This window comes from Rhinatrema bivittatum, chromosome 14 (genome assembly GCF_901001135.1).
Source record: "Rhinatrema bivittatum chromosome 14, aRhiBiv1.1, whole genome shotgun sequence".
Taxonomy (NCBI): domain Eukaryota; kingdom Metazoa; phylum Chordata; class Amphibia; order Gymnophiona; family Rhinatrematidae; genus Rhinatrema; species Rhinatrema bivittatum.
This window is the reverse complement of record NC_042628.1, coordinates 80,316,172-80,329,783: the sequence shown is the minus strand read 5'-3', so window position 1 is coordinate 80,329,783 and position 13,612 is coordinate 80,316,172. Positions and strand designations below refer to the sequence as shown.

General features: G+C 39.4%; 1 protein-coding gene across 2 annotated transcripts in view; it reads left to right on the top strand.

Moving 5' to 3' along the window:
- LOC115075977 (beta-1,4-galactosyltransferase 3-like) overlaps positions 1-13,342 on the top strand; it is a 122,168-nt gene extending 108,826 nt beyond the window's left edge. For both annotated transcript variants that reach the window (XM_029576989.1, XM_029576988.1), the window contains exon 7: positions 11,190-13,342. In XM_029576989.1, the coding sequence (XP_029432849.1) occupies positions 11,190-11,343 (154 nt within the window). In that variant the 3' untranslated portion in view covers positions 11,344-13,342. The remainder of the gene's footprint in view (positions 1-11,189) is intronic.
- The last annotated feature ends 270 nt before the right edge of the window (positions 13,343-13,612 follow it).

Genomic DNA, 13,612 nt, shown 5'->3' with positions numbered 1-13,612 from the left:
TCCTTCTGGCGTGTCCACTCTGTTGCAGATCTTAGTGTCATCCGCAAAAAGACATACCTTACCTTCTATCCCTTCCGCAATGTCGCTCACAAAGATATTGAAAAGGACCGGTCCCAACACCGATCCCTGCGGTACACCGCTTAAAACCGCTCTCTCTTCAGAGAGAGTTCCATTTACCATCACACATTGTATTCTGTCCGTCAACCAGTTTGCAATCCAGACCACCACCTCGGCACTCACTCCTAAGCTTCTCATTTTATTCACCAGTCTCCTGTGCAGGACAGTGTCAAAAGCTTTGCTGAAATCCAAGTAGATGACATCGAGTACTCTTCCTTGATCCAATTCCTTGGTTACCCAGACAAAAAAGTCAATCAGATTTGTCTGACAGGATCTTCCAATGGTGAATCCATTCTGCTTCTGGTCCAGCAATTCTCCCGACTGTAGATAGTTCACTATTCTCTCTTTCAACAGTGACTCCATTACTTTTCCCACCACCGAAGTGAGGCTAACCGGTCTGTAGTTACCAGCCTCTTCTCTGTTCCCACTCTTGTGAAGCGGGACCAGCACCGCTCTCCTCCAATCATTCGGCACCACTCCCGTTTCTAGGGATCTATTGAACAGGTCACACAGCGGACACGCCAGCACATCTCTGAGCTCCCTCAGTATTCTGGGATGAACTTCATCAGGCCCCATGGCTTTGTCCACTTTGTTTCACCAGCTCTTCCCATACATTTTCTACTGTAAATGAAGTTACATCTACTCCATTCCCCTCCAGTTTCTTTTTAACTAGTGACGGTCCTTCTCCAGGGTCCTCTTTAGTGAACACAGAACTGAAGTATTCATTTAATATTTCTGCCATTTCTTCGTCTCTCTCCACACATTGATCCTTTCCACCTTTCAATTTCACTATACCACTTTGAACTTTTCTCTTTTCACTGATGTATCTGAAAAATGTTTTGTTACCACTCTTTACCTCTTTAGCAATCCTCTCTTCCGCTTGACTTTTTGCCATCTTGATTAATTTCTTCGTCTCCCTCAGTTCTACCAGGTATTCTTCTTTGTGCTCCTCCTTTTAAGCCTGATACATCACATTGAATGTATATTCAGCGTTGCTCTCTGCTTCAATGGCAGGGGGAAATGTGGAAAAGAGGATTTGCATTCAGACAACAACCAACAAGGACTGAACTTCACAATCGAGATAAACATGCATGGGGTAGCTTGCTTATTACAGCGGTTACTACCCTAAACCAATTAAGCCTGATACATCACTTTGAATGCATATATAGCGTTGCTCTCTGCTTCAACAGCAGAGAGAAATGTGGAAAACAGGATTTACATTCAGATAACATCCAACAAGGCAATGATCTGTACAGTCTGGGTAAACAAGCATTGGGGTAACTTGCTTGATGCGGCAGTGACTATCCTTAACCATTAAGCCTTATGCTCACCTTTGATGCAACTCCAACATTACTCTCTGCATCAATGGCAGGGGATGGCAGGAAACTTGAATCAAACAGTTACCAACAAGGGCCCTGAAATTGGTGGTTGGTGAAACAGATACGTATGGGAAAATAAGTGTGGGAACTTGCTGGGCAGACTGGATGGGCCGATTGGTCTTTTTCTGCCGTCATTTCTATGTATCTATGTATCTAATGCACATCAGGTTAGTAAAAAAATAAATAAAAAAGCATTCTTCCAGTGAGAAATGCAGACAATCTCCCTTAGCAGCTTTTCAAGCTTATTGAACAGGCCTCCAATCTTCCCTGTATTCTGTTCCTATCAGCTCTGCTGTTAAAGCCGAAAATCTAATAGTTTCATTTAAGACCATTTAGTTCAGTCTATCACAGACTGCTAATGGGGTTGTTAGCTCTGATCTAAATCTTTTAGAAAGCAGGTCTTTATCTTGATATGCCTGATGAGTTTTCTTCTGATAGTAGATCTTTAGCACCTTTCAATAAATTGACAGCTTTAATAAAGTTACCTCTGCTGGTCTTCAACTGCTATTAAAGCAGATGAATTCTTCTTCTTCCTGCCTACATCTCTTACCATTTAAGTTCTGGAAAAATCTGGAGTTATGTTTGTAACCTATTATGACATCTATTATAAATAGTCTTACTTCTGGATTTCTTATTCCTGCTTTAAAATCTGCTAAGGTTAGGCTGGTCCTAAAAAAGCCCAGTTCAGCTCCTGATGACTTGGGCAACTATAAACCCATCTCTAATTTACCTACTTTCTCTAAAATTACTGAAAATGTCATCCTGTCTCAACTCCATGTTTATCTCAACAATACTCTGGTCTTCCACCCCAAACAATCCGGTTTCCGGAAAGGCTATAGTGTGGAAACAGCACTTTCTGCTTTATTAAATGAAATTATCCTAAATCTGATAAACACAAAGGAGATCAATATCGAAAACCTAGCCGTTCAGCTGGGATAAACATATCCGGCTAACTTAGATGGAATATTCAAGAGCACAGCTATTCTGCTGAATATCCGCAGACAAATCACTACTTAGCAGGTCTAATTTATCCATCTTTTGAACAGATCTAACTTACAGGCCGATACAGTACAGTGCGCTCCAACGGAGCACAATGTTAACCCGCCACTGGACACGCGTATTCCCTTACCCCTTATTCATTAAGGGGCCGAAAACGCGTGTCCAATCCGCTGAACTTAATAGCGCCCGCAACATGCAAATGCATGTTGATGGTCCTATTAGGTATTCCCGCGCGATACAGAAAGTAAAATGTGCAGCCAAGGCACACATTTTACTTTCAGAAATTAGCGCCTACCCAAAGGTAGGCGCTAATTTCTTCGGGCACTGGGAAAGTGCACAGAAAAGCAGTAAAAACTGCTTTTCTGTGCACCCTCCCACTTAATATCATGGTGATGTTAAGTCGGAGGTCCCGAAACGTTCCAAAAGTCTGGTTTCCGAGCCCGTGGCTGTCAGAACAGACGCCGGCAAAATTGAGCGTCGGCTGTCAAACCCACTGGAGGTGCTAGGGACGCGCTAGTGTCCTTAGCGCCTCCTTTTGCCCGTTTTTACCGCTGGGCCTCATTTAAATACAGAATCGCACGCACAGGAGAGGCCTATGCGCATACCGGGAGAGCGGGCAAATGCCCGCTCTCCCGCGGACTTTACTGAATCGACCCGTTAGGTAGATAAGTTATCTATCTAAGGCTGAATATCGCTATTTTAGCCAGATAAATAAGTAGCACCACCCCGATCAATGCACAATTTGTCCGGCTAAATAGTTAGCCGGATAAGTGACTTATCCAGCTATCTGTTGGCTGTTGAATATACCCAGATTTTCAGTGGCTGCTAGAAAGCCAGATAGGTAGCTGGATAAGTAGAACTTACCGTTTGAATATCAGCCTGAAAGATGTTCTAGTTGTTTTCCTCAACATATCTTCAGTCATCGATACTGTCAAGTATCATCTCTTGCTTCTACGTTTAACAGATATTGGTATCAATGGCACAGCATTGAACTGTTTAACTCTTCTCACTGAAAGAAATTTTCATATCAAATATAATTCTAAATCCTCTTCAGTAATTTGTGGTGTTCCACAAGGTATGATTTTTATCTCCCACTTTTTTAATGTTTCCATTGCTCCACTGAAGTTCACCATTTAAAGTCCGGTGTTCCACAAGGTTCAGCCTTATCTGCCATGCTATCACTAAACTTCTCGCAAGCATTACTGACCGATTTAAAATTTTTGCTGATGATATTCAGTTTATTATCAAAGTATAAACATTTTGGAAAAATACCCTAAATCACCTTCAGATTTGTTTGTCATCTATAAAACAATGGTTGCACCAGAACAAATTATCACTCAACACCGCAAAAACTGAACTCTTGTTGATACATGGACCTCATTCTACGCCCTCAATATGACACAATTACTCGTGACAATCTGACCTTCTCATTAAATAATCCCATCAAAAGTCTTGGTGTCACTCTTGATGCAACATTAAATCAGTTATTAAAACAGGCTTCTTTGTTAGCTGGACTACGTCACTTGTTACATAATTCTGATTTTCACATCTTGTAAGTGCACTTATTTTCTTTCATGTGGATTATTGTAATAGTCTATTACTAGGTTTACCCGAGAATTCTTTTAATCTGTTACAACTGCTTTTAAATTCTGCTGCTAGATTTGTATCTAATGCGAAACGCTTTGATCATATTACACCAATCTTGGAAAAATTGAAATGGTTACCTATACATGAACGTATTTGGTATAAAGTTGCCATGACCACTTTTAATTGCTGAGCTCTGACTCTCCCTCTTGGTCCAATGCCCTCTTAAGGATCTATAAACCAACTCTGGATTTAAGATCCTCTCAATGTGGACTATTGGATATTCCATCTGTTTGCCATGCTTGCCTTACTACAACCAGAGAAACTTCATTCTCGGTAGCAGCCTCTACTTTATGGAGCTCACTGCCACATGATCTCCGTCTTCAGGACAGCTTAAAAAAATTCAGACTCCAATTGAAGAACTTCCTGCTGCAGCCGGCCTATGGTTAATTTGTGCTGATGGTGGTTGGACCTTTTATTTTGTTTTTTCTGTTTGTTTTGTTAATTTTATGCTTGTTTTATTGTGAATCGCTTAGGCCTACTTTCTGTTAAGCGATCAATAAGTTTTAATAAATACAAAATAAAAATACACTGCTCGAAAGCCTTGGTTCTGGATGTTCTTTTCTTGCTGATGATGTTTAGATTTTAGTCTCCTTTATTTCTAAGAACCCGAAGTCATTGTTTAGTTTCAGTTTTTGTTTGTCCGAGATCTCCAGTTGACTTACTTCTCAACAGACTTAAGGTCAACCCTAATAAATTAGAGGCCATGTGGTTTTACATATGCAAAACCTCTAAGGGATATCCATCCCAAGTCATTGGACTAAGAGGTGCTTACCTCCTTAGGTATTGTTTGGCTCCCTTCAGTTTCACTCCACATATTTCAGATTTAGAACAGCATTCTTCTTATTTTTACGTTTTATACGCTGACTTTGCCCCTTTTTAGATCCATCTAAGACCTTGACCCATATGCTTGTTCTTAACTGTATGTTATTGTAATGCTCTCTTTCATGGTCTTGCTTCCTACTCAATTCATCATCTTCAATTAGTGCAAAATAACACAGCTAAATTATCTTTAGTACATGTAAGTATGACCATATGTCCCTCCCCTCTTCTTCAGGAACTTCTTTGGCTTCCCATTTCCTCTTATAGTCAATTTAAAACATTTTGTTTAATTTTTAGAGCTTTAAGTCATCAAGCTTCATCCTATCGTTTCAGTCTAATTACTTTATACCAACATACTAGATCTTTTCGATCCTCTCAGTTGATCTATTAAAACATCCTTCACCAAAGGAAATTGTTCTGGAACATACTTGTGAGATGGCGTTTAGTTTTCTTGCTTTTTCTTTATGGAACTCTTTGCTTTGTACTTGTGACTTGAGAAAGATTATCAGAAGTTTAGGAAACAACACAAAACTTGGTTTACCGAAGTTTATTTATAAGACCAATATTTGATGTTGATTTTAGTCTGATACATGGAATCTATTGACCTTTTGAGATCCTGCCAGGTACATGTGACCTCGATTGGCCACTGATGGAAACAGGATTCTGGCCTTGATGGACTTTGGTCTGACCCAGTATAGCAAATATTATTTTCTTATGTTTCTTCTTATGCTCTTGTTCTTATTTGTGGTTTATGATTATTTTTCTTTATTTTTATGTTTACATTGTCTTGATTTTATCTGGTTTTTATTTAATCTTTTTTCATTTGTAGTGTTTTATTTGTATATTTTATTGTATGTTATACTGAAATGTGATTTTTATTATTTCTGTTTATTTTGATTTACTGTAAAAAAAAAAAAATGCAATTCATTAAGTCAATCAACTAAACTAAACATACTTTCCTAAAGGTATCCAGTTACATGTAACCAGATAACTAAATCCTAACAGGCTATGTCTGAATATAACTGGTTAGGTTTTGAAATTATCGGACTTCGTATAGCCAGATAACTTAAGACTTAACTGACTATATTAAACTGAATATAGCTGATAAAAAAAAATGCAGTGGGCCAACAGTCCAATTTCCAATTCTGTCCTCAATATTTCACAAACAGTCCTGCCAGGCCAAGCACCTCTCATCCCCCACTGCCCCCCAAAAGCCTCCAGTACGCATAAAAAAAATGTTGCTGAGTCAGCAAGTCAGCCCCCCCCTTTCCTTGTTTTTGTTTTTTTTTCTTAATTTGGCACCCTCTCCTCATGAACCGCCATTCCCTGGATCTTGAAAACCACAGGTAGGAATGAGGTATTCTCTTAATTGATCTGGGTGCTTCCTGTTCTGCTGTAACAGCAACTCTGGAAGTGTTAAGCAACCAATGTTGCTGTCAGAAAAATCTCTGTGGGAGGAGCTGATAGGGTTTGGTCAGCTTTTGCTAAGGTTGAACAGGCAGGAAATGCTTCCTTCTCTTTTGGAGAAAGGGCCCCTTTCTATGAGATCCCACTGTAATGAACTGTAACACTCAAGTCAAAACACCACTGGTGGATTGCTTATTCTTGCATGACACGTTTTCACTGTGAGATTTTTAAAAACTACATGCTTGTGTTTGTATATCTATGTTCTAGGGCAACGATTCTCAACCGGTGTGTCGCGTGCTACTGGTCTCCCGCTGCTCTTCCCTCCTGTTCCTTCACCGAGCGAGAGAGGGACAATCTTCCACTGCTGCCGCTGCCGCCCGGGCTATCAGCACGTTCAAGCCCGGATGGGAACGGCAACAGTGTTAGTGGAGGCTGGCAACTGCGGCTGGGCCTTTTCTTCTTCTTGCAGCTGCCTCCTGGCGCGGAACAGGAAGTGATGTTGCTGCATGAAAAAGTAACGGCAGCAGCGGCGGCCCTGAGCAGTAACGTGGGCCTGGAGCAAAATCAGAAGCAGCCAGAAATCAGCACAGGAGACAGCAGAATTAGCCTCCTGTGGCCGATGGGATTCTTCTTTCTTGGCCTGTGGGGACTAGAGGAAGAGGCTGCTGCAGCTACTATTTGTGCTCAGGGGGGCAGGAAGTGAGAGAGAGCCAGCCTGTCTGTAAGTGAGAGAATGTATGTATGTGTGATTGAGAGTGTGCATGTGTAACTGTGAGTGAGAGCCCGTGTGTAAGTGAGAGCATTTGATTGAGATCATCTATGTAAGTGTGTGAGAGAGAGCATGTGTGTGATTGAGAGAAACTGCTCACAGAGGTGATGTGTGTATATAGGAGAGGCAATGGACTGGTCAGGGAGATGACTGGAGTATGTGTGTGTGTGTGTGTGTGTGTGAGAGAGAGAAAGTGAGTGTGGGAATGAGAAGCCTGTGCATGTGGAGAGAGCTAGCATGGGAGTGAGAAACCTGGGTGTGTGTGACACAGCATGGGAGTGAGAAACCTGTATATGTAAGAAAGAACATGAAAGTGGGAAGCCTGTGTGTGCGCATGAGAGAGAGAGACTGTTCGGGAAGGTGACTGGTCCCTCATTTGCATAAAAGCTGGCTTTAGCATACTTATCCAATTTGCATGCAAACAAGCAACTGGATAAACCTTGCATGTTGACCCCTTTTATCACGCGATGAGACCCTAACGCGATTTGATGAATGACCCTGTAATTTAGTTGAACAAAATGACCAAAACACAATTTATCCTAACTCATACAAAATTTCAAATACAGTAAATCAGACAAAAAAATATGTAATATTAAAAACAATCCATTTATTCCACACCAGACTCCACATCTTTTATATGAGTTGATTATGTTAGGATAAATATTATTTGGCCATTTTGGTCAATAATTATTTACCAATCCATTAATGTCTTTATTTGATCTAACTATCATCCAGGGACTCCAAATCAAGTTCTAAATAAAACATAATAGATAATGGCAGAAACAAAAAGTCTTATAAAAACAAAAAAAAATAAAATATATATATATATATATACCAACCAAAGCAACTAGGGAATAGGTATCAGATAAATAGTGCTCAAAAAATATAATCCACAGGCTCTTTTCCTCAATGGGCTTCAGCCAGCATCATATAGCTGAGCACAACGTTTTCACGTCATTTACTTATTCCCACCTATTATGTTCTTTAATACTCACTTTTAATGCTAATTTTGTTATTGTTCATTCTCATTTTGTTAAAAAATTCTTTCCTATTTCTATGTTTATCATATGAACCAAAATCACTTATATCTTGAAATAACTTCAAAAGCTTTCCCAAATTTTCAGTGTTTATCCCTTCCTGACTTTTGACAATGTTTCGGCAGCTTCTGCCTGCTTCAGGGGATTGAAATGTATCTTCAATAAAACAAAAACTCCAACATAAACCATTTATATTTTTACAAATAAAAATAAATAAACACGAGAACATACCTTCTTCAAAGACCATACATGGCGGTGGACGCTCAATCTGCATCACTCAATATCTGAGGATTTAACCTTTCAGTGGGTGTGGCCTCTAAACCATTCACAATCAGCTAAACCTTGCTCACAGAAATACTGACCAATTTCTTTGTTTAAGCTCATGGGGTGGCTGATTGGATTCTGTTATATTTAATATTTTGAGTCCCATTTGTTTTGTCCTGGGTTCACATTATACTGGATCTTGTGGACTTTTTTTTTTTTTTTTTGGGCTAATAAAATGGGTGCAGGTTTTCAGTGTGCATTTTATAACACCAATATTATTATTTTGTTTTAACTCCCAATGCAGTAAACTAATGCTCTGCTAGGGAAGAGGGTGGAGGCATCTCTGACAGGCTTTCTGGGTAAGTGGTGGCTGCTGCAGCTTACTCGGAGAAGTCAGTTATAATCCAGGTAAATGGGGGAAGCTGCCTGCACTGTGTAAGACTAATTTTCATTCTTCCTATGTCTACCAATTTGTTTAATGCGGCCCTGCTTCCCCTTATTTACTCTTGCACCTTCCCCCTATCCTAGTATGGTCACCTGAGGTGGTGGGGGTAGCATGGGAAGCCAGTATACTAAGCAGCAACTTGGCCAAGAAGCTGACACACTTAATAATGCCTGAAGTAGTGGGGCAAACAGGCACTCACTTTATATCTCTTCAAGCTTGGCCATTAGACTTCATGACCTTCTCCATTTTGACAGCACATAACACTGAATTCTGAGTCGTGTGGCTATCCTGTCTCTGGGTAAGCTGCTCCAACACACTCGGCTCTGCTGTGCCTTCCCTCGGCGGTCAGAACTAATCAGTGTTGTGCTCTGTTTGTGCAGGAAAGTAGGGACCACTTAGCATGTGGATCATGTTCGGTTTGTGCATAGGCTTGCAATAATACCCATTTATGTTTGGATAAGTTGCGCATGTTTCAGCCTAAGGCAAGGACGACCTGTACTTCAAGCAAAGTTGTGTATTTAATCTGGTGTCCTTGCAATTTGTTATATATAGGGAAAACTATGCGTATACTTAGAACATGCTTGATAGAGCATCGGAACGCACTTAAATTTATTTTATTTATTTATTTATTTTTAATTTTTATATACCGGAATTCCTGTATGCAATACAAATCAATCCGGTTTACAAGTAACGAAAAGGTTGCCCTGGTCTGGGAGGTTTAGACCAGGGTTATTTTACATAGAACATTGAACAATAACTAATCAAACATTGAACATTATTACAAGGAACATTGAAAGTAACAATAATATTTAACAAATATTTAACAAATATAAACAAATAACAAAATAACCTTATTCGTGTATTGAATAGTATGTGTGTGTTCACCTTTTTACAAGGAATTTTAGTAGCGTAAATGGTCTGCAGTAAGCGGTAATATAAAGGTGAATAATGACTGTTAAATAGACATGCAATTAAGCAAGTACGGGTATGAAATTAAGTGTCAAGGTGTTAGTGACATCCTGCAAAGGTTGGATCTGAAAGTCAGGAGGGTGCCTAGTTACACTCTGGGAATTGGAACGCTTGCCTGAAGAGCCAGGTTTTTAACCTTTTTTTGAACTCTGGTAGATTGGGTTCGAGTCGTAGGTCTGGTGGTAGCGCATTCCATTGGTGTGGTCCCGCAGTGGAGAGTGCTCTTTTTCTTAGTGTTGATTTGGCAGGAGCTGCGACTAATGTGCCTTTGTAGGCGTTTCTGATGGGTCTGGAAGATAAGTGTGGACGGTTGGGTTTGTAGAGATATGGGTGAGACGTTATGAATTGCTTTAAATGTCAAAGGCTGGAAGCCCCATTAGTCGAGCATTTTCTCACATCTAATCATTCTTTTGAAGATCTTTCTTTCAGAGTTTTGGAAGTTTTGAAATCTAATGTGCAAGGAGAGGACTATAATTTACGTCTCTTACAGGCGGATGAATCTTTAAATTGCAGATGGTCTACCCCGTGGACTTAAAGAAATTGATTGGACAGTATTTCTGTGAGAGAGGTTTAGCTGATTGTGATTGGTTTAGAGGCCACACCAGTTCAATGGTTAAGTCCTCAGACGTTGAGTGATGTGGGTTGAGAGTTCACTGCCATTATTTAAAATTGATCGGAGAGCCGTGTATGGTCTTTGAAGAAAGTATGTTCTCACTGGGTTATGTTATTTTTATTTTATTTTTATTTGTAAAAATATAAATGGTTTATGTTGGTGTTTTTGTTTTATTGAAGATACATTTCAATCCCCTGAAGCAGGCAGAAGCTGCCCAAACATTGTCAAAAGTCAGGAAGGGATAAATGCAGAGCATTTGGGAAAGCTTTTGAAGTGAAGAGAGATAAGTGATTTTGGTTCATATCATATACATAAAAATAGGAAAGAATTTTTATCAAAATGAGTTAACAATAACAAAATTAGCATTAAAAATGAGTATTAAAAGAACATAATAGGTGGGAATAAGTAAATGACGTGGCAACGTCGTGCTCAGCTATATGATGCTGGCTGAAGCCCATTGAGGGCAAGAGCCTGTGGATTATATTTTTTGATCACTATTTATCTGATACCTATTTCCTTTATAGTGTTTAGCTGCTTCGGTTGGTATATATACTTTTTTATAAGTTAAAGTCCAAGGCTTTAGTTGCTCTGAATATATTTGGAGAAAAAAAAGGGTCTGCCACTGGTTCATGCCTTTCTCCTCTGAACCCACTGCATATTTTAGATTGCGAGCTCCAATTTTTAAAAAATTTGCCAACTTTGCTTTTTCTGTTTCCATCCCTAGGTTTAACCTGCTAGCAAAAACACGGAGGACATGGAAGCAGGATGGCATGAATGCTTTGGATTATTGGCTGCTCTCCAAGGAGTATCTGCCGCTCTTCACCAACATCACTGTGGATATTGGCTCTGAGAAGGGGTTAAAGAAGCCATCACGGTAACCAGCAGCCCTGCCACACTCACTACTGTCACACACAGCTCCCTTTTCTAAGGAAAGAACACTGAAAATTGAAAACCAAAGAAATGAAGATGGCTCTAGAAGCTGTTTGGAAAGAGTGATCCCAGTGGGAGTGCTCTTGACTGCTTGCAGAAACAACCTTAGGCGTTCAGTGCTTACTGGAAAGTGCCTGGGGCACTGGGGCCCTGGGAGCATATCGGGATCTCTTCTTTATCTCTGGAGCCCAGCCTTGGCCTTTTTCCTCGTGGGCCTTGGCACTGTGCTATGCAGTATTTTCTTTTATTGAAATGAAAGAACAAGACTGACAAGGAGTCAAGTGCCTTTCTGGACTCCTGCACCCCTGGAAATTCTTCTTATTAAAGGAACTTTTCTTAAGTGCAATTTTTTAAGCATTGTGACCTGAGGAGACATTTCTTATATATAAACCTCTGCTGGGCACTTCTTTTTTATAAAGCATGCAGTGCGTGACTTAGCTTTGGAATTGCAATACATAACTCTTCTTTAAATAGTTGACTTAATTTTTTTGAAGGCAAGTTCATTTTTCAGAAACATCCTAAACCTTTCTTACTGATATGTCTCTGTTTTCATATGTTACTTCAACAGGTCTCTTCATGAGTTATTGGAGATGCATACTGAAATCCTTGTCTTTCTCAGTCTTGTTTCTTTGCTTTGTCTCTACCATTTGTTTATATCTGGTTGGTCTCATACGTTCATTCTTTCTCTCTTTTTTCCCTCTTTGCTCTTAGTGCTTTTTTAATGATTTTCCTCATCCTTGTGATCTTGTTTCTATTTGCTCTCTCTTCCTTTTCTTATTTATATTTCTCTTGCAATCTGTATTTTCCATTTTTTTCTTTTATTTTTTTTGTCTTGATATTTTTTTTCTATCCTTATAAACTCTGCCACTAACTTTCTCTCTTTCCATTTTGCACTATGCTTGTTTTTTTTCTTGTTTATTTACCTCTTTCCCTTTGTTCTGCTCTGTCCTGCTTTCTCCTTTTTTTTTGCATAAGATGTACTAGTAAACAAAATTCAGTTTCAGTTCTTTAGAGAATGTAGAATTAAAGGTCAGTAAACAAGCTATGGTTGATACCATCTTATTTATATTAAGTAAATCCAATAAAAAAGTATTGCTTACATCTTGTTTGACCTTTAATTCTACATTTGCACATGGACTAACGTAGCAACCACAACTCTTTGCTCAGTCTGCAAAGGGAAGGATGAGTGCGTGAATTGGGTAGTTTTGCAATAACCTATCACTTTTCCTAGGGAAGAAAGTAGAATTGTCAAAGGAAAGGCCCAAAAGGAAACCATTTAAAAGTACATTATTGTTCTATTAATGCAACAAAGAGATGCAAAGCGTGTGGCATCATAGCATTGGTTTAATGCTTTCAAGAATGATGATGTGAACCTGGGATATCTGTTTTGGGAGAATTGTAGTTTTGGGTTCAGTTGGATTAGCTTACAACTTAAAGTATTATATTGCAAAATGCTTGAAGGGTCAGAAATCTCTTATCTGAAGATAAGTTGATTCACTGTGTCACGCAAGTGGATCAAGTTGCTGCACATGACACTGAGTGAACTGCTGACAAAGATTGAAAGGCTTTCCTGCATTGCAAGAGGCCTTGCAGCTTCCCCCAGTTTCTATTTTTTCTGCCAACCTAGAGTATTCCAATAAGCTTAATTCTGCATTTGCATTTTTCCTCCTGGCCTCAGAGATTTTATTTTATCCTATCCAGGTTTTCACTCCTTTTACGCATATGCGTTCCCCAGTTTTTCAGTGTAAAACTGGGCAGTGGGCAGGCATCCAGTTGGATTTTCTCTCATAGGCATCTCTTCTCAGAAGAAAATTTTTATTTTTATTTCACATCATTTTTTCCTCACTGTATCAGATGTGCAAGACAACAATTTCACATTCTGTTCTAAGTGTTCACAAAAGATATCCAACATTGACCATTACAAATTACGCTTAATTTTGACTTGAACTGAAAGGCTGTGTATTTTCCTTGTCATTAAACTTAAGCCCACCTGCAAGAAACTGGCCTCAAAAGCTCAGCACACAATCTGGAAAACAAAAGCTCTTCCATCAAAACAACAGATGTTTTTCAAATCATATAGAAAATAACAAGAACATATATTTTTGTAAGGCACCGCATCAGCAAGCCTGATGGCGTGTTCTGTATGTGTTACTCTAGAACTGCCCGGACTACTAATCATTTGCGGCTAGATGACAACTCCTGTTGACGTATTTAAAT